We start from the raw sequence: 27,016 nt of genomic DNA, 5'->3' as shown, positions 1-27,016 counted from the left end.
GTAATAAAATTTCAGAATTTCGAATTCATCTAAAATTATGGAACTTGCCTAAAAGTTATTTTAATCTGTTTTGAGGTTTCCCGTTCCTGTAGCCTGTTTAAACTTCTTATTAAAATCGCCTTTCTGGCCTTTCACCAATTTTGCAGGACTGACTCAAATCCCCAAGGTGGGGAAGAAGGGAGGGAAACAAGGATGATACTCAAAGACTTCCTCTAGCATTAGGAATCAGGGTCATAACCGTGTGTCTGAGATAGTTCCTCACGAAGGTTCCACGATGGGAGCAGTGCTGCAATTCTTTCCAGCCCAGGAAATCCGCACCCCTCCATTTTCCCACATACAACGGCTGTCCTCGCATCTTGAGTTTGAAAAAAAATGAAGAACATTCCTTGACCACGCAGTCCAGTGGCTCAAATCTACTAGTTTTGCTGTTCTTTTATTTTGTCTTGAAGAGGCCTTGTCAAATAAGAATGAAAAGAATGTTCTGAAACGTGAGAAAATTCAAATTTCTTATTTAAAGCCTGGAGTTCATTAGCAGAAATATAGTCACTTATTTCAAGGGTCACTGGGTTACACAGAAGAGCTTCTCTGCTACCTGAGTCCCAAACCATTCACCTGAAAACAGTTTAGAAACACTCATGTCCGTTAGCTTTCTACAGGGCCTAATTCATCTTTGCTGTACTTTGTCTTGTGACCCTGTCAAGTCGAGGGCCCTGCTTTATGTGCTATTCCTTTTTCTCTTAATCACTTTTCAGTTAAGTAATTGTCTTGGTTTAATTGGTTGTAATGACTAAAACTGTGTTTATATTACACTGCAATTTTATTTTATCAATGACACGTAGGTTAACTATTTTATTATTTACTGTCCAGTACAAAAATTTTACCTGGAAGAAACAATCTTTTTAACTGGACTTTTTTTTTAATTGAACTATATTTATTATAAACGCATTAAAGCTGAAATATAAATTTTGGCAAATATGAGAAATTGCATGTTTTTGACATTACAGAGTTAGACTGGAAACAAAGAGATTTTATAAGATTGTAATTAATACTGAGAGGTAGAATGTAATGACTGTGGGTTTCAGAGACTAACAAATCTGGGTTTGAATTCTGCATCTGGACTTACCAGGACATTTCTGAACTTAAATGGTTTCATTTGGGTTTTTTTGTTTGGGGGATTTTTTGTTTTTTGGGGTTTTTTTTGTTTGTTTTGTTGTTGTTTTGTTTTTTGTTTTTGTTTTTGGTTGTTTTTTTTTTTTTTTGAGAGAGAGCGAGCATATAAGGGAAAGGGGCAGGGGGAGAGAGAGAGAGAGAGAGAGAGAGAGAGAGAATCCCAAGAAGGTTCCATGCTTTGTGCAGAGCCCGATGAGGGGCTTGATCTCACAAACCTAGGATCATGATCTGAGCTGAAATCAAGAGTTGGACGCTCAACAGAGCCACCAAGCACCCCTAAATGGTCTAATTTGTAAAATTAAAATATTAATATCAACCCCATGCAGACTGCTTGAAGATCACAGAAGATAGATACAATGTACAATATTGAATCTAATGTTAGCTATTGTTTGTTTTAGCTTTGCCACTAACCAGCTATGCTACCTTGAGAGAACGACTTAATTTCTTTGTTTCAGGTTCCTCTGATAATAAGGACTAGATAATTTCAACGTTTTCCGTTAAAGCTCGGTTAATAAGTAAACCCTCTCTAAGGGTTCTCTGTAATTTTACATTAACCAGATTTTTTTTTCATGTTAACATTTTCCAGGTGAGTAAAGATGACATTAGCTGGAATTTGGACAGTAGTGTGAGGACAAGGTGACAAAAACAAAATGGTCAGCAAGAAGTGTTTCAGGATGGAACGCTGGGATAAGAACCAGAGCAAAAACAATCACATTTAGAAGATAAAACCGCAGGTGAGTGATTAAATAATCTGTTTAAAGAATTTGTATTATGATTCCCTATCAGCTTTAATGAGTGTTCTTAGAAAAATCACTGGAAAAGTTTAATCAGCTTGCCTAATCTCAGCTTACTCAACTTGCAGCACTGAGGGTACCTGCCACCTACCTAGTTCTGGGAGTTCCCATGAGAAAGACAGGGAGCTAAATACATTAAATGTGGTCATCTTTATACTTGTCAAGTACTGCCATTTACAACACATTTACAGTATCTGTTTATCTGCCGGGGGGGGCGGGGGAAGCAACTTTTTTTAAATGAGACCCATGCTTTATCTCTCATCAATAGTAGTAGGTTTTATTTTTAATTTGTTTTTACTTTGACACAGCCGTACTACTTTTCTAAATATATTTTGAAAAAACAACTTTATTAAGACAGAAACCATGTTTAATAATTCAGACTCTGAAGATAGCAACACAAAGTCTGAAACCTGAGAACATATCCTTTTTTCTTTAGAAATGCAGCTGAGGAGTATTGGACACCCTTTCCCCTGTTTGTGAGCGGGCGGTCAAGACACATGCGCAAAAGAGTTTCAAAACTAAGTGCTTATACAGATCTTTCCTTATCTGTAATATGTATCTTAAATTTGGAATAAGTAAACTTTGTGTGAAAATCACCATTGTAAATGGGAGTGGGCATATGGCTAACCAGGTTGAAACTAATAGTTTTTCTATGATAGAACAGCTCATCCTAAAATATCTTATAATAAGAAACAATAACAATAACAAAGCCTTAATGACAACACTAATATCTACCTTCTTTTGAGCTTTTAATAATAGGCTCCACGACTCAGGACTTTACGTACACTATGCCTTGCCTGGGAACACATTTCTTATATAACACTGAGAAAATATGTGCATAAATACAGTTGGATAATTTGAAATTTCATGTAATAGCTTGAGCCCATTTATAATGCTCAACTAGCTCTATTAAAATGCCATACTCTCTAAACAATCAACCACTCTTTAGACAACTAAAGGTACCAAAGCATGACTGACTTTAGAAAGCTGTCCCATTTTACTCCAAACACGGAGTATGACATTTCATAAAATTTCTCATTCTAACTTGAGATCCTCATCACATCGCAAGACTCCCTCCAGGCTGGTTTTTACCAATTACTCGCAAGGCAGCCTTTGGGATCTTTCGCCACTGCTCCTGCACCTCATTCTATTCCCTTCCCAACTTCATTCTTCCAACAGCACCAGGCCCGATTCCAGGCAAGAAAGAACAAAACAAACACATTGGTTATCTTCTCCAATTCTAGTGCAGTAACCATTGGGGTCAGTCCTAAAGAAGGAAGAAATTGTACAATTTCCTTCCAATGCAGATACTTTACACATTTATTTCTATTTGTACTTTTATTGATTATTCTTATATGAATCGGAAAAACCGGGACATGTAGGAAATAACAACAGGTCATTAAAGCTACAGGAAAACTCTCAAATTCACCTTAAACCTACTCTCTCAAAGGAGGGTGTAAAATTAATTTAAACTCTTAGTTTATGTCCTGGGAAGAGGAGTAGCCCAGTGTGCTGGGACAACAACAGGAAATGAAATAATCTTGAACTTTTTTCTAAGTACTTATTTTCTTTAGGGTTCTCAGAACTCAGGATTCTGTGAATCTGGCTAAAGAATAACAGGGAAAGGAGCCCATCACCTTATGTGACGAGGCTCTTAATACAGAACACTTGAGAAGTAAGGGCCAGATATCTTACTAACAAGTGACAAAAAGAAAACCAGAGGATGGTTAGAGATGCAGGAGGTGGTAGCGCTACCTTATGCGAGCAAAAGAGCAACGACCACTCCCTGAGACGTTTCTAAATCAGGTAGGGAGTGTCAGAATTTCAACAAAGTCCTGAGGATGAGGAATGCAACATGAATCTCTTAGCCAAAGGTAAAAGACAATGAGAGGAGCTGGACATGAGGAGTCTCCACTTGGCGGTTGATTCTGGAGACACATCAAAATGATGAGATGGTATGGCTTCCATCCTCAGAGAAGGTAGTGAGAATTAAGCTAACTAAAGACATGAGCAACACCCGCATGAATTTTGGGAACCGCTGCTCTGTAGTGAATTCCACTTCAGCCTAATGGGAGGAAGTAGGAAGCAATCCCACTACTGGGTAAAGTGTTAAAATCTTCAAAGTTACTTTGCTTTTACCACTTCCTCAGGCTTAAGGATCTCAGCAAAAAAGCAGAGCAAAAACGTTTATCTTTGAGAAACAAGAATCGACCAACAGGAACAACAACACGGGGAAAATTACAAAATGAAACACAGGGAGAAGCCATATCGGCATCAGCTTGCTACAGGCTTTCATGAGGTTGCACTCGGTTTCTGCCCAGACCCCTCAGCAGGGCAGGTCTTAGAGCCTTAGCATCACCTCCTGCCCCAGCCTGCTTGGTGTCCTCTCTTCTGGGGGCCTTCTGCTTCCTAGACCTCGAGAAGGTCTGGCAGACGCAGCTTAGGAAGTGACCAAAGCAGCGTGGTGGTGATGCCAAGGATGTCACTGCCGGAGAAGACGGCCCCGGCTCCTGGGACACTGAGAGCTCACAGGGCTGTATCTGACACTCCTGATGCATCGCACATGCGCCCTTATCCTGCTGACTCTGTAACCTGTCCTGCAAGTAGAAGAGAGAAGTTAAAGCCTTCAACGCCAACACACATACGCAGAAAGGACATCACCCTCTGAGCCAGTTCTTTCATGCTTTATCTGGGCCCAGGGATCCCAGTTTGTTCCCCTAGCTCTTCATCCCCCACCTCCTTCCATTCCAGATGAAGGGCTGTCATTATTTTTCCTAGGAAAACGCGGCAAGCCCAGACTTTTGCCACCCCATGCCTCATCCCTACCTCACTGGGAAGGTCAGGATCCTCTTCCTGAGCACTGAATACAGCCGGCTTTGTGTCTACCACCTCATCTTCTTCACTTTGTGGTGGCACAAAAGGTGTTGGAAGGATGGGGGCATGGTGGGTCTCCACCTTCTCCTTCCTCCTGCTCTTCCTCATTCTCTTTGTCCTTACAGCCTTCTTAAGATGTCTATGCGTTTTCGGAAGTGGATCTAACTTTCTACCCTGGACTGGAGGCATGGCAGGGTCTTGTAAAATTTCACCCACATGACTCTCAGATGTCCCCTCCAATGGCTCTGATGATGATTCCAAGTTTCTCTTCAGAGGGTCATTCTCCCATAGGTGGAAGCTGCTGTCTGTATCTTGAGTATCTGGTGATATGTTCAAGTCATCAGCGACATGTTTTGGGATGGAGATTGGAGATTCCCAGCTTCTTTCATTGAGGGGTTTTTTTTGACTTACTACGTTGACCCAAGCCAGCTTTGCAGGAACAAAAAGCTCACAAAAAAAGGACCAAGAGTCAAATGCAAAAGAAGTAGTTAGTACCTGTTTCTTTCCAATAATTTATCCTCAACTATCACAGACACAACAGCCATACTGATCTCAGACTTTCCCTCTGGATTTAACTAAGGAATTCAATGGCTTTCAGAGATAGTCCTCAGTTTGTTCTTCTTGGCCTGGGAGGTCACAGATTTCCTAAAAGGAGAGAGAAAATCATTAAAATAATTGCTCCATGGACAGTGGAGCCCCTCCTAGTCACACAAAATCTACGGTTTAATAAGACTCTGCCAAGCCTAGCATGAATTCCTCTACAGAAACAGTATTTAGCAACTTAACCAAATTTCCAAAGCAGTATTTTTAAAAGTAAGAAAATTCTCCGTGTATATCAGAATCACCAGGGGTGCTCTTTGAAAAAGCAGATTTCTGGGATGTATCCCAGACCTAACATCAGAACTTCTAATGCTTCCTTACAGGAATTTGCATTTTTTTTCCCAGGAACCTGCACTCTAAAATCTGAAAACTACTACTTTAGAAGGACACTTGATCCAAAATTTTATGGGACCATGGAGGTAACTATTCTTAAAAACAGCCCACTTTCCCCTATAGGTTTTCCCTGGTCATCTCACCCCATAATCATCTCTCTCCTTTGAATTCATTTAATTATCATCACTTATTCTGGTATGTTATCCTTTACTACCTTCTGTCATAATTTAACTTCTAATCCTTGTAATAACTATACCTTCTAACCAGATTATAAGCTTCTCAAAGGCAGAGACTCAGACTTGTTAGTTTTCTACAGTGGCTTGCCAGGATTAGTGCTTCATAAATTGAATAAGTGAAGTAAATATGAATAGGTTTATATCCCAGTGTACAAAGATTGATACGAGGCTGCTCTGTAGGAAGAATGATAGAGCGACAGAACGCTAAAAATGACATAGGCCTTGGGGACAACCTAATCCAATTCCCCAAACTTACAGATGGGGAACCTCAAGTAAAATAATGACCCTGCCTAAAGTTGAGGGTGACAGACTTTTTCCATAAAGGGCCACACAGTAAACATTTTATTTAGGCTCTGTGGTCTAATGGTCCTATCATGAATATTCATCACTGCATGGTAGCACAAAAGAATAAGTGGACAAATAATCATGGCTGTGCCCCAATAAAACTTTATTTACAAAAATAGGTGGTAGGTCAGATTTAGCAGCAGGCTATATATAGTATGCCAAGCCCTGGCTAAAGTCATATAATGAGTTAGCAGTATAGCTAGGATTAGAAATCAAGTCACTTAATTCCTAGCAAGTGCTCCTTCCACAGAGGAGTAGAAAACTATAGAACAAGAAAGAGCTTCTTCAATTAAAAGAGGGGCTTGAAACGAGGAAGAGATCAAAATATGTCTCGGTATGTTGTACTTCTAAGATGGTTTCTGATGATCCTTAGTCACTTACACAAACAACTGGGAGCTGAATTCTGAAACTGGCCAATTTCAAGTAGACCCATCAATTGGTAAGGGTATGGAATTGGTAAGGGTATGAATATTTTCTACACACCTGCCTATGAAAGCATACAGTTTGGTCCCTTTTTGACTGAGGAGAAAATCCTATAGATAGGTAATGGAAAATACTTCCATGATTCATTTCTTGAAATTATTGTGGCCTTGTGAATACAGTTCCACAGTGCACAGTCCAATGACTAAAAGTTTCAAGTAATTACCAGAGGAAAATGGGGGCAGAGATAGGATAGGTTATCTAAGAAGTTAAAACCTCACTTCCTAATCCAAGATGCTCTTTAATAATGAAAGTGACCCTAGTATTAAAGATTAAGTAACCAAAGCCCTGAGGTTATTTCATATTCTGGGCTTTCTGAGAACTGTGAGGTCCATCCAGAACTCTCTGTTCTATTTTTTACTTCCACCCCTAAGGTGTTCCTCATGTCATTACTTCGCCTTCACAAAGTAGATGATTAACAAATATTTGTTGACTGACGGATTAATAGATGAATGAGTAAATAAATGAATGAAAGAACCAAATGCTATTAGAAAGTTCCTTGGTTTGTGGTTGTAAAAATAAACCAGAATTGGCACATTCTGCAAGAGGAAGTCTAATACTTTTTTAAGTTACCCCTCAGTGCAACTAATAGTGCCTTCACATAGTAAATGTCAATAAAAGTTTCACAAATGAATTAAAGCATTCGATGTAAGCCATTTAAATTACATGTCAAAGTACAAAATCATATTGCTTGTCACAAAAAAAAATGGTATCCAAGTACAGAATTTATTTACCAATACACTAGCATGGAATTTTTTATAATTAGCTTCAGTTCCATACTGTTAGGAGAGATTGGTAAAATCTTTGAGAGAAGAAAGCTGCTGTTAATAAATGAGAGAACTCAGGCACAGGTTTAATTTGCACCTTCTCTCAGAAACAACTATGCAGGCAGCATCTACAGAAGCAGCAGCCCTAGATGCCCCCGAAGAGGTGGGGCTAGGGCTATAGAAGAGAAGTCACCGAGACAAATTCAAGCTTCTAAAAGTCAACCTGGCTTCTTCACTGCCTTGGCAATGGCCATGGGTCGGGTGTTCATCATGCCTCAACTGTATTTTGACAAGGCTCTACTCCCTCTGACCCACCCTCCACAAAGGAGCTAGAATGATCTTTCTAAAACAAACCTAACCTGTCATGCTCCTACTTAAAGCTGTGCTCCCTAGTCCCCCAGCAAGATGCTGGCCCTTGGTATCTGACTCCCTGTCTTCTGTCTCGCTTCACGTCTACCACTCACAGACCACTTGCCATTTCTTGGAGGCATCAGACTTTCTCAAACACTCCTCCTCTTGCCTACAATGCCCCTTCCCCTCTTCACTACCTGGCCTAGCTATAAGTATTACCTCTTCTTAGAAGACTTAGCTGACTTCCTCAAGCAGAAAGAAAACACATTTAATTCCATTTAGGTAACATTCTATACTTACAAAAATTATCCTATCAAACTGTAGGCTGTTTAGATATCTATGTCCCTCACTAGACTCGGTGCTCCCTGAACGCAGAAACTCTCGCTTCTCACACGATTTCTAGTGTCTCTGTGGTGCCTGGCGCCTGGAAGGTGGTCAGTGGTTGTGGACTTCACAATGCAGTTGTTTGGTCTGCCCCCCAGAGCAGGGGTTCTAGAGGCCAATTCACCCCCTTCCGTCTCTGAATGAACAAGCAATTGGAGTTTGGGAGACAAAAATTAAGAAGCTATAGCCAGGGCTCAGAATTAATAAATCCAGTTACCAATTCAAAGCCTGTGACCAGAATAGCAAGTTTCACTCAGGAAAGAAAGAGCTCCTTAGGCCATGATTAGCACCACCCAGCATAATTCTAGAAGCATTCACCCACCCACATCCCCATGAGAATTACAAGGAAAGCTAGAGGAGGAGGTCCTACTCAGATCCCTGGCTTCCTGCAAACACACTTTCCTCCAGACTATCCCATACTTCTCTGTCTTGCTGGTAGACTCTCAGCACTCCTTGCCCATCACTACCCCTCCCCCACTCCTGCTCCATGAGGAGCCTCCCCAAACTCTAAGCGATGCCTGCATCCTAAGTTTTTACCCACAGTCAGCATTCTCGTTCCCATAGAACATACACCCAGCTCCAGGCCTTGACTCTTTCTTTTAGTGTCCCTACCTGGGAACCTGCCCCGAGGGCTAGATGTGCTCATAGGCAGGGATGTTGTTCAACCCACAGAAGTCAATTGCCTGACAAGAGGTAAGAGATTTATACCACATCAATCTCACTGCATCTGGGGCCCATGATCCCCTGGATTTCCCACATCAGAAATTATTGGGTATATAATACAAGTGAATTCACATGTTTCACTCTGAGTCCCTCTGTCTTCATAAACCTGTTGCATTTCAGCTTTCTTTGTGATTGATTTTTCCCCCATTTTCACATATTACTTGAAGCAAAGCTGAGAGTATTAAAGCCCTTGGATGAATTTGCTGCCTAAGCAGAGATGAAGCCAACTTAGAAGTCCTAAAACAACAAACTCTTGGCCACTGAACTTCTGGATAGTCCTGCAGAAGAGACTAGAGAAAAATCTCACTAATCATCATTGACAGTGAACTGACTGGCCCTCTTTAAAAATGGGAAAGAAATGATTGGCACGAACTAACTTTGCTTCTCAGTGACTCTCTGGAGAATTAAAAACGGAAGCCTCAGACAACAATTTTCTTTGAAGATGACCTTTCATATTAAATGAATAGCTGAAGAGCTAGTCTCAAAGGGAAAGAAAATGAATAATCTGTGAGGGCAAGTGCTCATTCCTGAGTATACAATAACAAAGAGACTAAAATATGATGGTAAACATTGCAGAATGTTGCATGACCAATTAAGTGTATATTCATTTTCATGGTAACATTTATTGAGAGCCTACTATGAATCCAACAATGGGAAACCTGCTCTTTGATTAAAAACAAAACAAAACAAAACAAAACGATCAACAGAATTTAAATCAGGTGTTTTCTCACATTAGCAGACATGAGAATTATATGAAGCATGAAGGGCCTTTAAAACACAGATTGTTGGGGTCCACTCCCGATGTTTTTGCTTTAGTATGTCTGGATGAGCACATTAGAGTATACATTTCTTTTTTTCTTAATTTTAATTCAAGTTAGTTAACATACAGTATAGTATTGGTTTCAGGAGTAGAACCCAGTGATTCATTACTTATATATAATATCCAGTGCTCATCCCAACAAGTGCCCTCCTTAATGCCCATCACCCATTTAGCCCATCCGCCCACCCACCTCCCCTCCATCAACCCTCCGTTTGTTCTCTGTATTTAAGAGTCTCTTATGGTTTTCCTCCTTCTCTGTTTTTATCTTATTTTTCCTTCCCTTCCCCTATGTTCATCTGTTGTTTCTTAAATTCCACATAGGAGTGAAATCATATGGTATTTGTCTTTCTCTAACTGACTTATTTTGCTTAAGATAATACACTCTAGTTCCATCCACGTTGTTGCAAATGAGAAGATTTCATTCTTTTTCATCGCCAAGTACTATTCCATTGAGTGTGTGTGTGTGTGTGTGTGTGTGTGTGTACCGCATACCACATATATATACATTTCTGACAAGGTCCTGGGTAGTGCTGCTGGTTTGGAGAACTGCACTTTGAGATCCACTGAAAGATGAGACACACACACATTCTTGGAACAGATTAAAAAGTGGGGGAGGTGCATTCCTAACCACATGCAAGCCGATAAAGATGTATAGGCTCTGAAATGATTATCTGCTGAGTTGATTCCTCCAGCCATGCTGCCATCCCACCTACACTTTGAGCTTTGGGGATGATATGGCCAGAAAGCAGTGTGCTTGCAATGTGGATACTGTTGACACTGGGTTTGCCAATGGGTTTCTTCTCCAGGGGCACCTCTGTCCCCTGACAATTTCCTTCAGTCTCAACCTCAGACCAGTTACAAACTTCAGAACATGAATATCATGGACACTAACTATTAAAAAGCTAGTAATGTTATTATATAAAGTAGCCATGAAGCAGTTTCATTTTTCTCAAGAAAATATGTGACTATTATCCCCACATTAAGTTCTTGCTCTTTTCTAAAATTTCATCATCTCGTTTTAAGACTTTACCCTCTGGGCTGAAAGTCAGTGCAGAAAAGAGCTGTGGTAACCTTTGATTTAGTCTAATAAAACAATAACAACACACTCAGTGGGTGGTTAAATCTGATAATATTTTGAGCTGAATTTTCTGTAGTAATTCAATTAAAAATCCCATGGCCAGCCAACAGAAAGCACACAGATCACCAAAGTTTTATAGTATTACATGCTTGGTCTTAAAATAGCCTATATTAATTTGGTGTCTTTATTTATTAAGCTAAATAGTTCAAGTAGAGTTTCTCCTAAATATAATTTAGGATAACCATTTATATCTGTACTGTTTAAAAACTTCAGCTGGCTCACATCATTATGGTGCTTAGAATCCCAATTAAAGTGGGAGAAACACTAATCAGAGAGTATATTACAGAAGCTGTATTAATATGACCGCAACAGTATCACTGTTTATTAAAGTTTCTGGGGAGTCAACTCATGCTGGCTCCTCTATGTCCTTCTTCAATCAGCAAGGCCCCTGGAAAAGTAATATTGCCACTCAAAGCAAGCTGAAGCCATTCAGAATCACTAAATCGTTTGGTCACATCTATTCCTGCCAGGGTTTCTAGCCAAAGAGTCAATGGTCCTGGGCTCTCTTCATGCCTTCTCTAATGAAAGCCTTGGAACATTCCAGAAAACTTTAGCACTTCCTTTTTTAACCATGAATTGCACATAACTCTTCCAAATTCTTAGTCTATAATTTCTCATAAAACTCTTTGAGACCTTCTGGTGAAGATATATGGCAAGAGTTATTGGAGTTTAAATTGTTATCCTTCAATGTTATATGCACTGGATCATAACTCTATGGCTGTGGTTCCCTCATAAAACTAAACCACGAAGCCATTCTTTTCATTTCAAGCTTAACAGCACACAGGCCCATGGGTGAAGCAATATCAACACTCGAGTAATTTCTCAAAACCAAATCTCTTCTGCAAAAACAGGGTTGCAAATCAGTGGTGTATTATCTCCCCTCTGAACCTGTGAAGTCTGTAGTTGTCAGCCCACCCAGGTGGAATGATGAGGATAATGTTCATGCGTAGAAATCGGATGGGACTAAGAACTGTCTATAACTATAGAACTTCGATTTAGTCCCAGTTCCACCACTCCGTCGTCCTAGACAAGTCACCAAGTCAGGTAATTGTTCTGGGGGGGAAAGGTGAGACCTCAAGTTTACCGAAAAATTTTTTAGCCCAGGTTCACAGAATTCGTTTAATAAAAATTATTGGCTCATGACACTCATCATTGTCCATAACTGTCATCATTGCTCCATTCGTGGCCTTCTTTTTTATTTGTTGTCTTCAATGTTCATTTTTAACATATATACTCTTAGGTGTATACCTGAGAAAAGGTCATGCAAAATGTGCATTAGAAATATGTGTATGTAGGGGCACCTGGGGGGCTCAGTCGGTTGGGCGTCTGACTTCGGCTCAGGTCATGATCTCACCATTCTGAGTTCAAGCCCTGCATCGGGCTCTGTGCTAACAGCTCAGAGCCTGGAGCCTGCTTTGGATTCTGTGTCTCCCTCTCTTTCTGCCCCTTCCCCTCTCACACTCTGTCTCTGTCTCTCAAAAATAAACAAACATTTAAAAAAGAGAGAGAGAAATATGTGTATATTTACAGAGACGCTATATACAATACAAAAAGCCTGGAAAAATCCAACGTCCACGGTCAGGATAATGTGGTAGACTCCCATAACGCAATAGTAAACTACAGCTACATTTGATAATATAGAGTCATTGTTTCTGAGTCTCTCTTTTGCCCTCTTAAATGGAGACAAGAATTATCTGTTTCTGAAGATTAATGTAAAAACCCTTTGAAAATTATAACTAATAAATGTTAATTATTTTCCTCCTATATTCTCTATTCTCTGGTCCTATAAGAATAATCTGGAAGCACCATAGTGAAAAAGAGGAAAACAACAGAATCAGGATGATACAAATTTGGAGTTCCACTGCTGGAGTTCCACTCTCTAATCTAGCAATTATTTCCTGTGTGGACTCAGGTAAGTTAATTTACTTCTCTAAACCTCAATCTTCTCTCATGCTAAGTGGAAACAAAATTAGTACCTACTTAAGAGGGTTTCAGTGAGCTAATCCAAGTACTTACTAGCACACTAGAACACATTAGAACACCATAACAAGTGTTCACATCATCAATAACTATTACATTAACAGGAAGCCCATAACACTTGTCAAACAGACATATCTGCTTTCCCCTGTCCTTACCTCACTCCCATTCACTCTCCCAATACAACACATGCACACGTGCACATTCACGCACACATATATTTTCTTTGCTTTTGCCCATTCTTCAGCTCCTCATACATAGCTAACACCAAGGATGATAAACACAATAATTAGGCCCAGAGTTCCTGTCTTGGACATCAGGGCAGAAATGGGAACAATTTTATCAGATTACAGTCCCGTTAAATATAAAATTTCTTGCAGAGTGCCTGTGTGGCTCAGTTGATTGAGTGTCCGACTTCGGCTCGGATCATGATCTCGTGGTTCATGGGTTTGGCCCCACATCGGGCTCTGGGCTGAGAGCTCTGAGCCTGGAGCCTGCGTCAGATCCTGTGTCTCCTCTCTCTCTCTGCCTCTCCCCCGCTCATACTCTGTCTCTCCCTGTCTCTCAAAAATGAAAATGTATAAAAAATTTTTTTACTTCTTCACAAAAGAATTTTGCTCAGAATTTCCGTTAAAAGCAAAGTTGATTTGCATTTTACTTAAAAGACCTGCAAATGGGGAAAGGCAACCATTTTCACAATTCACATAGAGTACTAAAAAAGTGTGGGAATAATTCTTTAAAGGTAGCACAACCTAATTGGAGTAAAAATGATTAATGTATTTGAAACATAAACATTTTGAAGGACATACTTCATAGTTGTTGATTTGTTAAACTGGGTCTGGGCAGGTCATGATGGAAGATGCTGGGACCTGACACTAGACCAGCCACCAGGGAGTATGGCCCAGCTGCAGGTGCTGGGAGAATGTCCAGTCTGGCAGGCAGAACAAAGTAGCTAAAAAATATGGCAGTACATAAGAACCGATAATGCAGCTAGGAAATTGGCATCAGGAGGCAAACATGAAATAGCGGAAGTTCACTCAATATGAAAGCACAGCATGGTGCCAAGGAATTCAGAAGCAAAACATGTCCCAAGACTCAGGCAGGCAGCCTCAGACAGCCTAATCTGTGACGGTGGAGCTTCAGTCAGCCAATGGTGCCAGGGTTGCGCCCTGGTGGCCAAGAGGGAGGAGGGATGGCAAGTTCTGGGAGGACCTGGGAAAGCTTGGCAAATTCCTGAGACAGGAACCAGTACAAGAAGTGCACTGAACCCAAAAGAAAAAGAGACATAGATGATTCTGGAAATATGGCGGAAGGCAAAGGCAGACTAGACACCTAACTAACTTGATGCTGAGGAACAAATGTGTTGAGTTAGAGTTCCTTAAATGCCCCCCATCCCAGGTCTCAAATTCTGGCCACAGAGAGCCTAGAAGGCTCAGGGAACAATCTGTGCTCATGATGGTGGGTGCGGGTGCAGCGGAAACTGGAGAGCAGGAAGGACCAGACAATCATAAGACTGGCAAAACCAGGCCAGCAGTCCCAAAACTGCAATCACTAAAATTACCCTGAAACTTCACAAACAAATAGCAACACTCTTATTTAAACCAAATCCCGGCACAACCACCACAAACATAATTAGGAAAGTCCATGTGAGTTTGTTTTAATGAACTTGACCTATAGTAAAAAGATAAGCCACTCATCATCAGGGAAATGCAAATCAGAACCACAGTGAACTATCTCCTCACACCTGTCAGAATGGCTAGTATCAAGAAGACAAGGAATAACAAGTGTTGGCATGTGGAGAAAAGGGAACCCTCGTGTACTGTTGTAATGTAAATTAGTGCAGCCGCTTTGGAAAAAGTATGAAGGTTCCTCAAAACCTTAAACATAGAAACGCCATATGACCCAGCAATTTCACTACTGGATATGTACCTGGAGAAAATGAAAATTATGAATTTAAAAAGATATGTGCACTCCTTTGTCTACTCAGCATTATTTATGATAGCCAAGAAATGGAAACAACCTCAGTATCCATCAATGGAAGAATTGAAGAAGAAGATGCAGTATATATGATATGTGGTATGTGGAATATCACTCAGCCATAAAAAAGAATGAAATCTTACCACTTGTGACAACATGGAAGGACCTTAAAAGTATTATGCGAAGTAAAATAAGTCAGAAAAAGGCAAATAGAGCATGACTTCACTTAACGTGGAATCTAAAAAGCAAAACAAACAAACAAAAAGCAAAACCCAGACTTATCGATACAGAGAACAGATAGGTGCTTACTAGAGGGATGGGGTTAGGGTGGTGGAACAAAATAGATAAAGGGGATCAAGAAGCACAAACTTCCAGTTATAAAATCAGTAAGCCATGGGGATGCAATGTACAGCATGGGGAATGTAGTCAGCCATATTAATTTGGTATGGTGACATACACACAGATGTCTGCCATAGCCATAGCCCAATTCATTTAGAAGAGTCACCACAAAACCATTTGTGGAAGTCAAGGGTCTCCTCTTTGGGGTGTGAACATTCCTGAGATGGAGAAACAGTACTTTCCTAAGCCAAACATGCCCCGTTTCTGCTGTGGCAGCCTATCCCTTACAAGTGCAATGACCCCTGGCAGCCTAGACCTCTAGACTATGCAGATGCAACCCATCAACAACTTCATGGTCAATGTCATCAGGTCCTAATAAGTGAGGGATCTTTAGCTGAATAGGTATTCATGAGCAACTGCTCCTGGAATGCTCCAAAGCCTGATAATTAACAGCTGCGCACTGCAATTAATTTGTATTTATGCCTTAAATATTCAGGCAAGATATTATTTCTTGTGTATGGCAGATTCATATTTCATGCTGACTCTCAAAGCAGCAATAAGAAAAACAACATCAATTTTGTTTTTGTTTTTATTTTCTTAATTCAACTGTGCTGCCATTTGTATCTCAAAACACTGTTGCCTTGTATTCAGTGAGCAAATACCAAAGCCCATTCAGGGGGATCATGGGGGGAAACTGGCAAAGGCATCCAAGACTTTCCCCAGGCATTCACAAACCCTTAGAGAGTACCAGAAGGGACAATCTAAATTAAGGCGATGACACTGAAGTCTCGGCAGTCTTAATTCACGAACTCCATGTTCCCCGTGGGCATGTTACTTCATTCAGCAATTGTTAATTGAATGTCCACCATGCACATGGTACCATTGAAAGGTTTGCAAAATGAAGAGATTAGATAGTATTTTTCCAGATTCTTCCAGCTTTATGATTTTACAAGTCAGCAAATCTAGAAAACACAGACCACGCCTTCAAAGAGTTTACATCTCTGAAGGTGAGATCAGATTACACAAAGAAAAAATCCTAATACAAGGCAGGATCAATAAATGCCAAATATAAGAGACAGGTGTTATAAGACCATAGAGGAGACAGTGCTTTGAATGCCAGGTTGAGGAACTCTGTGGCAGTGGTTCTCAAACTCCAGCATGCATCAGAGATCAGTGGGCCCTACCACCAGAGTTTCTAATTCAGTAGGTCTGGAGTTGGGCCCCAAATTTGCATTTCACACAACTTTTCAAGTAATGCTAATGTTGCTAGTGCAAGAACCACACCTCGAAACCCAGTGCTCCATGGGAAGCCATCAAAGTTGACTGCACAGGAGAAAACCATGATGGAAGCAGTGTTTGGAGATGGTTAATCTAGAGATAACAGGTAGGACCACTAAAAGGAGGTCAATAGATTTACAACAGGCCCCAGGGAGGGCAACGGTCAAGGCCAGAGGACTTGGATTTCAAAGAAGAATCAGCTTGACCAGCACAAAATTGACTTGACTAGCATATTGGCTATTTGGTGACTTTAGTTCAAAAGGATTCCTGATGCACAGAATGGAACACTGAATGGGGATAATTTAGCAATGCTGTGTCCTCATCACTGCAGGCATGGTAAAGAATCCCTTGGAAACCACATCTAGCCTTACTCTGGAGCTGTCCAGATTGCCCAGGCATGAGAATCTCAGAAGCCTCTATTCCTATTTCTCTCAAGTTTCTCACAGTACTTGAAATCCCACCATTCGAGTCACTACTTTAGATTAAGGTGCTGACACCCTAAAGCCTCTTAAAATTATTGTGTATCATCCCGCACCTCAATTAGAAACTCTTGCGCCTCTGTCACTCCCAGGGGACCAAAGTGGTTTTTCTCTTGAAACCCCAACTTTGGGAACTCAGCTCTCTTTCACAGTGAGTCATTTGGATCCTCACACATTCCAGCCAGTAATTTAAGACATAAGAAGCTACATGGAGAGGAATTTTGGAACAGGAGTTATATGCCTGTCAGCAAATTGCAGGTATGCGGTGGTTACCAAGCTGCCTTTCTCACTTCCCTTCAAAGTGTGTTTGCTTTACTGTCTCAGATTAGCCAGCCAAGGCCGCTTAGCGCCCACCCCACACCATCCACCTCTTTTTTTCAGCCTCCCCAGGCCAAATGGCCCAACAGCGGTAGCTACTTGACTCCCATCTGCCCTTTCCCACACCTCAAAGCCACAGGCCATTCCTAACCTCTGTCAGATGGTTACAGAGTTTAAGCTCAATAAAAGGGGAGTCTATGTGAAGTCACACTGAGCTTCTTTTCCCCAAGACCTGGCCTTCCTTGCTCTGCTCAACCAGTCTGCTAAATCACTACTTAGGCCAAAGTCTCTGTCTCTATTTCTTGTTGACATGGGGCCCACCGACTTGTCCTTGTCACTTTGTCAGTCCAGGTCCTATCCCAACCCTTTCTTAAACATTCCTGAGTGAATTTACAACTATCCATAATTCACCCACCTCTTTCCAAAAACAATCAACAAGCCCAAATCCCTGAAACAGCGGTCTTTGCTATTTATTGTCCAAAGTCCAAATCTTCCACAGTTCCAGAGCTCCACAGTTCCATGTGGAAGTGATTCCAGGCAGATTCCCTAGCCCTCCTCTACCTGCTCCTCCCCAGTTTGCTCAGGTAACAGCAAAGTCTTACTCCTCTCTACCCAGGTTAAGGTTTCTCTGACCTTTACCCAAGAACTGATGCCCCAGGAAGGAAGGAAGAGAGTTCTAGTCTGTATCCGGGTCAGCGGGTTTAAGGGCTTGCTTCTTTGTTTGGCTGGCATTTACTAAGTGTCAGACCATGGGCTAGATGCTGAGGACATGGAGATGATTTAAAAATAAACAAACAGAGGTGCCTGGGTGGCTCAGTCAGTTAAGCAGCTCTTGATCTCAGCTCAGGTCATGCATGATCTCACGGTTAGTGAGATCGAGCCCCAAGTAAGGCTCTGTGCTTCTGCACAGAGCCTTCTTGGAATTCTGTCTCTCCATCTCTCTGCTCCTCCCCCACTTATTCTCTCTCTCTCTTTCTCTCTCAAAATAAATAAATAAATTTTTAAAATAAACAATAAGCATAGTTCCTACTTTTATGGAGCTTTAATTCTAATGGTCAGGTGCCACTGACCTGACTTCCTAAATTTGGATAAAAGACCAGAAAATTAATGTGAAGTGAGAATCCTATTTGGAAATAGGTCAGAGGGGTTTTTTTTTTATTAATATAATCAACGTGTATCTCAGCGTGTGAGAAGTCTGCTTGAAAATTACTTTAAAAAAGAAAAAGGACTTACACCTGTTGCAGTCTGTTTGATGACCCAGACAGAAAAGCGTTTCTAAAGATTTTGTCACAGTGTAACGCAATCTCCCTTGATTGTTGCCCCAGGTGCCTTTCCCTCATTGAAATCTATCATTAAAAGAGGATCCTACATGTCAGATTAAATGGGGAGAAGAATAAAAGAAGGTCCTTTTCCCACCTTCCGGAGTTGGCATCATTAAAAAAAAAATGTATTCGTGAAATTTTGTTTCTAATACAAACATCAACTTTTTACCTAGCAGCAAAGTTCTTTTTTGCACTTTCTTGCTAACTTGTTTCTGATTATAAAAGCAATACATGCTTATTACAGGAAATTTGGAAAATATAAACAAGTATAAAGAGAAGACAACACCTGCAATCTCACTGACAAGCAATAATCACTTTTGATATTTTGGTTTATTTCCTCCCAGTGTTCTTTATTTTTCTATTCACGTAAGTGTTCACACACATTTTCAATACTTCTGATCATGCCATATGTATGTAATTTTGTATTCTACTTTTTATTCTCACCATTAGACAAAAACAAATGTCCTTGTGTAATTATTATTTGAAAACATCAGCAAGGCTAAATCTTCATTCTTATAATGAGTTAGTTTATTTCTCCCATTAATCGAAGTCCCAATCTACTGTGTGAGAGACCTACTTCTCATTTACTCTAAACTTGACCTTGAGATCACACCAAAGAAAAAAGAAAAAAAGGAGTAGAAACGTATTGATAATAAAATCTCTTAAATGAATTGAGGAAACTCTGCAAACCACACCTTCCTCTCTAAAGAGAATTCACAAACTTGAGAGACATGAAGGTGGTGTCCAATTCTCTCTTCAGACCTAACAGGTAGGTTTTTAAGATTTCACGTTAGAGTCCAGTCTCCTGGCTATTGACCCTCATCCTAGAAGCATGAAAGGCATTTTTTTTTTTAAGTAAAGTTCAGACTTCCAGTTTTCAAGCTTGAGATAACCTGGTTTGGCTACTCTCAAAAGAAAAAAAAAATCAAGAATTTTTATTAAATTGACATGAACTTGATATGAACCAATGTGTGATATACTTTTTATAAAAGAGAAAAAAATGTTAAAAATCTAATACATTTTATTTTATATGGAGCTTGCAAGTGATATATCATTTTCTCTTGCTTAATTTTAAAATATATCTTAATTTTTAAGTAACTATTATTTTGAACGTAGCTTTGTTGATTTGATCATAAAAGTAGCCCATAATCATTCCAACCTCTTTCTTTTGTATTTTATCCTCTGAATGACCCTATGAGGTGAGCGAGTAGGCAGAGGAATATTGCTATGCTGGCTTCACAGATCAGGTCATTCAGAATCTGGAAATGTTAAATGACTCGTCCAAGGTCACACAGGAAGTCAAAGAACTGGAGTTAGAAATTTTAACTCAGTGCACCCTTCTTTTCAGATAATCTATTTTGAGCATCTTTTATAGAAATACGGTTTATCTCTATTCTGTTCAGAAATGTATAGCACTCTACCCAATGCTATCACACAACACATTTTATGAGGAAAACTGACAGTCTCAAGTTGGCTCCAGAGGAAGGTGACCAAGATTGTGAAAACTATAGAAGCCATGTTCCATGACCAATAATGGATGAAGGAACTTGGTATATTTAGCTTGGAAAAAGAAAACCAGAAGGAGATAAGACGGCTCTTTCAGTGTTACAAAGGCTGTCCTAATGGGCAGGTGAACAGACTTGTTCCATGTTGCTCCAAATATTGGACAAGAACAATGGACAGAACTTCAAAAGAAACAGATTTCTGCACAATGAGAGATTTGTCTTTTGGACCAATGGAACTGCTCAACTGTGGAGAAAACTGCTCTCCCTCTAAGACGGTGAACTCCTCTGCACCAGGAGGCACTGAAGAAAAAGCTGTCAGGGATATTCTGATGACTTTTTTGGTTCCTGCACCTTCAGTCTACTTTGCCTTTGTTTTTCTTGGCTCACTAATGAAATACACAGTGCACAGCACGTGAGCAAAGAGAAGCTACGATGAACCAGGTGCTTCCCAGCTATGTTTCTCAGCTGATTAGAATCTCCGGGGGTGGCTGGCGGCTCCCCGTGAATCAGAAGCCACGGAGACCTCAGAGAAGGAGCCTGGGAACTGCCGGTTTTACACGTGCCCCCGGGTGATTGCTGTCCTTGTGGAAGTTTGAGAAAAGTTTTCAAAAGATCATTTTATCCATTCAATTCTCACAACAATCTTGGAGGGCAGATGAGAAACTAACGCTCAGAGTTATTGAGCAATGCACCCAAAGTTACACAGCTGTGCAGGGATTCACACTCAGGGAGGTTAGTCTGGAGCCTGGTGGTATCTTACCTACCCTCCATGAGATTCTGAAAGAGAGATACAAGACAAGGAAATGAAGATGGGTTTTATTAGATGTGCATTTGGGGTTTTTAAAAAAATAGGTCATGGGCGCCTGGGTGGTTCAGTCGGTTGAGCGACCGACTTCGGCTCAGGTCATGATCTCACATTTTGGGTTCCAGCCCTGTGTCGGGCTCTGTGCTGACAGCTCAGAGCCTGGAGCCTGCTTTGGATTCTGTGTTTCTCTCTCTGCCCCTCCTCTGCTCGCGCTCTTTCTCTGTTTCTCAAAAAATGAAATAAAACATTAAAAAAATTTTTAAGGGGCGCCTGGGTGGCGCAGTCGGTTAAGCGTCCGACTTCAGCCAGGTCACGATCTCGCGGTCCGTGAGTTCGAGCCCCGCGTCGGGCTCTGGGCTGATGGCTCAGAGCCTGGAGCCTGTTTCTGATTCTGTGTCTCCCTCTCTCTCTGCCCCTCCCCCGTTCATGCTCTGTCTCTCTCTGTCCCAAAAAAAATAAATAAACGTTGAAAAAAAAAATTTAAAAAAAATTTTTTTTTTTAAAATAGGTCATGAGTCGTTGGTATGCACGATAAAATGTGGAGGCATGTAATTGGTGGTGTTCCGATTTAGGCAGGGACTATGTTGAAGTTCGCTTTCTCGTCTTTCATGAACAATTGTGAAAAGAGCGTACTAACCAAATAAGTAATTTCAACATGATTACAAAGAGAACAACATTTTAATACACTTAGCAGAAGCAATTTACATGCATACAATTAATGTGCTAATTTCAGTGATCTTTAGCTATTCATTAAAACAGGCCTGGCAGGTCCTGTACTTGGCAACACTTTGTTAGTCATTTCCTGCTATTACTTTATATACTCGAAAGCAATCAGCCATCTATAATTTAAGACTTTTCACTAATTAAATAGCCCTTTCTCTAATTATGACCAAATTAGAGAGGTTAGTGTGTGGATAAATATGTTTGTATTTGGCACAAGTATTCAAAGAAGGTGATTTCTCAGTATAGGGCAACAGAGACCAACATGTGATCGACAGTCTTCAACACAGAGTACAGGGAGAATGTTAGAGCGTGCAAGAAAGGCCTTTTGACTTAAAATCTGAGCAACGGAGGAAAAGTATTCTCTTTGAGATGGGCTTTATGTTCAGCCTTGTAAACCAAGCAAAGTCTGGATTCGTTGACCTTCAGGGAATAATACAAGGATCATCTGTTTTTTCAGTCCTTTGCCCAAGAGATGAAATGGAATGAGGGTTCGGAGAAAAAAGAGTTAAAGGTTGTGTTTGCAGGAATGTGTTTGCTGACATTGATCAATGGGTAATTTTGCGATTGTAGGTTTATTCACATAGAGGGTTCAAAAAACAGATCAATAATGAAGCAATGGTGAAGATGCCAAAGAAAAGGTGATTAATGAAAAATATGGTGGAGGTACAATCTGCCACGTAGTATGAATGTGCCTTCATTCAGCACCCTATAAATAAATATGCATCTGATGGAAACAGAACATTCCCTTGGAATGTCGTTACAGCCGGGCAGAATCTCATCAGAGCCCATGCTTCAAAGAGCAGTTCCTCATGTCCACAGAAGCAAGTTTAAATTCTCTTGTGTAAAGTCTCTGTAAGCAGTTCCACTCTTGCATTATGCATGATTCTGACATCTTGTAACACGAGCAGTGTTCTAATAGTGATTTCCAATTTTATTTCCTGGGTTACATTTTACCGATCCTATTTAGGTTAGCATTTTACTTTGGCCACATATCTTGTTACATTTCCTCATATAGCATTTAATTACGGTAGCAGAGCTGTAACCTAGCATTGTATAGATGCACAAGGATTTAGTGTAGTCTTTAAAGAATTTATGGCTTTTAAGCCAGTGCTTTGTTCCATCATTTTCACTGTGCCAATTTCATATGTAATAATGACTGTTAGGCAGGATCCTTGCTCCTTGCACCAGGGAACTGATAGTAAGTAATAATGAGCTGTGCTAAAAGTAAATACCAAAATCTAAGATAGCCAAAGATGACAGTGGGTTGTAGGTCTTTCCTAAGGTGATGACACTCAAGTTCTTAGATAGAAAACTCCAGGAAGGATCAACCTTAAGTGAACTTGTGAAGAAGCCAAACACTTCACTCTTCCCCTTCTTGTGTCTCCTCCTGCAGCCTCTTTTTGCAGGAGCCCAGGCTTTCCTCCTTGTTGACGTCACCCTTAAAAAAGGATTTGAGGGACACCTAGGTGGCTCAGTCTGTTGAGCATCCGACTTCAGCTCAGGTCATGATCTCGAGGTCCATGAGTCGGAGCCCGCATCAGGCTCTAGGCTGACAGCTCAGAGCCTGGAGCCTGCTTCGGATTCTGAGTCTCCCTCTCTCTCCCTGCACCTCCCCTGCACACACACTCTCTCTCTCAAAAATAAATAAACATTAAAAAATATTTTTAATAAAAGTATTTGAAACCAATCCTCAGCACCTGGGTGGTATCATATCAGAAATATCTTCTCTATGTTTCATGTATATCTAAGTGCTATTTATTATTTTGGAATGTCAGTCCCCTATTTCAATTATTCCATCAGTCAGTAGATAAGTCATGGATGGCATCTGAGCAGCAAATGTGAAACCAGGTTTCTTTCCAGATCTCATTTTTCAACGGTCCAGAGAAGATACATCTACATTGCACTAAGGGTAAAATGAAATGCTTTCAATTAACCTCTTAATTTGGTCCATGCATCACAACGTTGAGAAATATGATGATTCATGATTCGTTTTAAACTTTTACTGAGCAGTTTAAGCATCTTTGCTGATAACCAAATGATGACCACACACGCTCCTCTCCGTGAACTGTGATAGACACATCTAAGAAAAGTATGTTTATGTGTAATATGTGTCATGTATGTAACATACCACATGAAAAGCAACATACATTGTCTCAATCAACATGTCTGCATACAATTGCACAAAGGTGTCCAGAGGAGGAGGCAGAAGGCAGGGCTGAAATCCAGCCCAATCTCTCCTGGCCAAATCTAGGACAACACAGTGTTATCCTTAACCGATGATGCTTTCTACTAATTGGTCCCCCCAAGAGGAACACCTGTTTCTAATTCCCAGAAAGGCAATGTGCTAGTGTTAGCCAGGGCTCCTTTCATACTCGGCACAACTCCAGAAAGAGTGTATGCGTATAGGTGAAGACCACAAAAGTGAGAGGAATTAAATTACTTGCTTCAAGCCCCACAACTACTAAGACACTTTAGAAAAATGAGACCTTTAAATGCCACGCTTCCTCCCCAAAAAAGAAAGATTGAGGGGAAACTCACATATTTGCTTTATGTGTGTCTGCTCAGCTCAATTGTTGGGAGCACTGTGTTTATGAAACCACAGAGCCAGCAGGTTTAGTTAAAGCACTGAACTATACTTTGTGCTAAGTCATGACTGTGCTCTCCACAGCTCATGCTTGGGGATGCAAAGCAAGGAGAGGAAGGAGTTAATAGTGTGGTTCAGTGGTTCTCAAACTTTAGTGGGCTTCAGAAATACCATGGGGGGCTTGTTAAACAGAGATTACTGGACTCCCACTGCAGAATTTCTGATTTGGCGGGTCTGGGATTGACCTGAGAATCTGCATTTCTCCCAAGTGTCAGGGTGATGTTGATGCTGCTTACATAAACTAGGGATCCATCCATTACAAAAACAAAAACGAAACAAAAAGCCACTAGTCTGTAAGTGAGTCAGGAGTGTTATCTAAGAGCTTAAAAACAGCGCAGGTCTTGGGTCTCATGTTTCCCTCTGTTCAAAGGAAACTGCTTGCAGGATTATAGTGGTATCTTTAGCTTTTGATTTACCCCCCGACTAGTATTAAAAATTAAAATAACAACAAAAGATTACAGGGTACCAAACTGACCAGGTTTGATGTTAGATGTCCAGCCTAACACTACTATCTTTGAGAGAAAGGGCACTGCTGGAAATGGCAGAAAATAAATAAAGGATTGGACGCCTGCCCTACTAATTGCATATTTATTCTTGTCCCTTTACTCATTTTTCATATGTGGACAATCACAGTTAATCACAAAGCATTTCTCTCAGGATCCTTCATAAAGTGTGAAATAAATTCTCCAATAAAATGTTTACTAGAGTGTATCCAGTTTCCAATTAAAGAAACATGCTTGTACGGTGTCATGAATTCCTTCCACAAAACATTTCCTTTGTGCAGAAACACTTTACGGTAAATCTTCAAATAACCCTGTTTTGTCAGGATAACTTAAAGCAGAGTGTCCAGTGAACCCCCCACACCACCTCTCACTACCCTGCCACACACCCCCCCCCCCGCCCAAGGAACAGTCTGTATAAAATAATTTGCTCTTGTCTGTATACACAGTGAGCCAATGTGGTGTGAAAGTCACTGGTAGTCATCTTAATAATCTATACGTATCACTCTGTAATCAATATGGCGAGCGTACCACCTGAGTGATCCCATCAACAAATTCTGTCAACACATACTGAATGATTATCTAGGGCCACCATTTATCCGCGGGGCATCCAGAATAGCCTTGTCAATTTTTCTTTTATTTTTTAAAATGTTTTTTGGGTCCCCTCCATGTTTTTCACCTTCTTTTAAAGAACCTCAATTTTCCCACTTTATGAGTAACACGAAAAAAAACGCAACGAGGCAATCCATTTTCCGAATGGTGGGACAGCAGATTCACAGCATTTAATTAGAGCTAATCTAAGAGGGTTTTCTTAATCTTCAGGACCAAATCCCTCAAGGGAAACAGTGATGCAATTGTTTGATGTCTTTTACTTGGGGCTCATCTTCAGAGTTCTTAGTTATGTCTGGGAAAAAGTCAGACAGGTGGGCTTGTCTTGGTCCCCACGGAAGCAGCGTTGCCCTGACAGTTTGATCACAGTTCTGGAAATCTAGTTTTTCTGGCTCTAAGTTACTGACAAGTCTGTCTCCGGGTTTAAGGACAGCCTTGCTTGGAGAGCTGTTTTCTTTGATGGGGTGTCAAACTAACAGTGATCACACTGTAACAATGAGACTTTTTCTCCCTTTTTATTAAAGCCACAGGTAGAAGAGGTGGTTATCTGGTTTTCATGTGAACTATGAGCAATAAGAATTTCCTGAGGCTTTTTTAAAGGCACAAATTGCTAAGAAATTTTTAATTGAAAAAAATGACAATCGTGGTCATCTGAAATGGACCTAAAATTCAATATATCATATGGGAAAACCTCATTAGAAAGCTAGGGTACCTTCTTGTATATTCAGACCAAAGCTAGAATGGTAATTGACTTGAGTACAGGATTTTTAAAAGAATCAGACTTGCCTCTTTCTCTCAGGTTGTCTTCTCAAGGGACTTTTTTAGCTCCTCAATTCTGAAATGATAATAATAAGAAGAAAAATAATAGTGGAGAGGGATGACTGGTGAGGCAGAACTTCAAGTCTTCTAATGAGAGAATATGCATTTCAAAACCTGCCAATCCCTTCAGCTTCTACAAGTGGAGACATCAATTAGCTGTGGAAAGAACCATTTTTAATTAAGTGGTGTAAGACAAACAGGCAGCCATTGTTATGGGGCAAAGGTATTACAGGTTTCCTTTTTACTTTTCCCCCACAACTGAAGATGCTCTCCCCAAATCCCTTACCATAGGGAGCTCTAGGGATGCTGAAATGGGAATGGGCACATTTCTGAAGTGTTTCTGGAAAGAAAGGGATGGAAAACTGCACCCCTGTTCCCTTTAAGGTTGCAGATTCTTCAAACACCTTGAACTGACATGGCTGAGGTTAGCTGGTGGTTTAGGAGCTTAGGAGCTGCTCAGAGAAATCTCACCATGAGAAACAGATTCTAGAATAGAGAGCCAGACTCCAGACTAGGTCTGGGTTGTCTCAGACATGGATTACTTCTGCGGAAAACTTGCCTGAACCAGCCACCCTGGTACAGTGGGTTTACCACAGGAGAGGGGAAAAAAAAAAAAAAAAAAAAACTGTGTGAAACACACGTATGTTTGAATGTGTGTATATAGACCTAAGAGCTCAGTGATATTTGAGGTCCAGCTGTCTGTTGG

The 27,016-nt window shown here is 40.6% G+C and overlaps 1 protein-coding gene and 1 long non-coding RNA gene across 2 annotated transcripts; one reads left to right on the top strand and one right to left on the bottom strand.

Annotated features, from left to right (window-relative positions):
* Positions 1–1,784: 1,784 nt before the first annotated feature.
* LOC115523546 lies at positions 1,785–23,242 on the top strand. Its single transcript, XR_003971777.1, has 4 exons — positions 1,785–1,904; positions 5,784–5,857; positions 12,806–12,927; positions 23,132–23,242. It is a non-coding gene; the product is annotated as an uncharacterized LOC115523546 (long non-coding RNA).
* LOC115523545 lies at positions 4,247–5,027 on the bottom strand. Its single transcript, XM_030329667.1, has 2 exons — positions 4,791–5,027; positions 4,247–4,561 (listed from the first exon to the last, which is right to left on the bottom strand). Exons 1-2 carry the CDS (start codon positions 5,025–5,027, stop codon positions 4,247–4,249), a joined length of 552 nt encoding a protein of 183 aa, XP_030185527.1.
* Positions 23,243–27,016: the final 3,774 nt, after the last annotated feature.

Source organism: Lynx canadensis, chromosome C2 (assembly GCF_007474595.2).
Source record: "Lynx canadensis isolate LIC74 chromosome C2, mLynCan4.pri.v2, whole genome shotgun sequence".
In the NCBI taxonomy this organism is placed as follows: Eukaryota; Metazoa; Chordata; class Mammalia; order Carnivora; family Felidae; genus Lynx; species Lynx canadensis.
The sequence above is the reverse complement of the archived record's forward strand: the minus strand, read 5'-3'. Positions and strand labels throughout refer to the sequence as shown.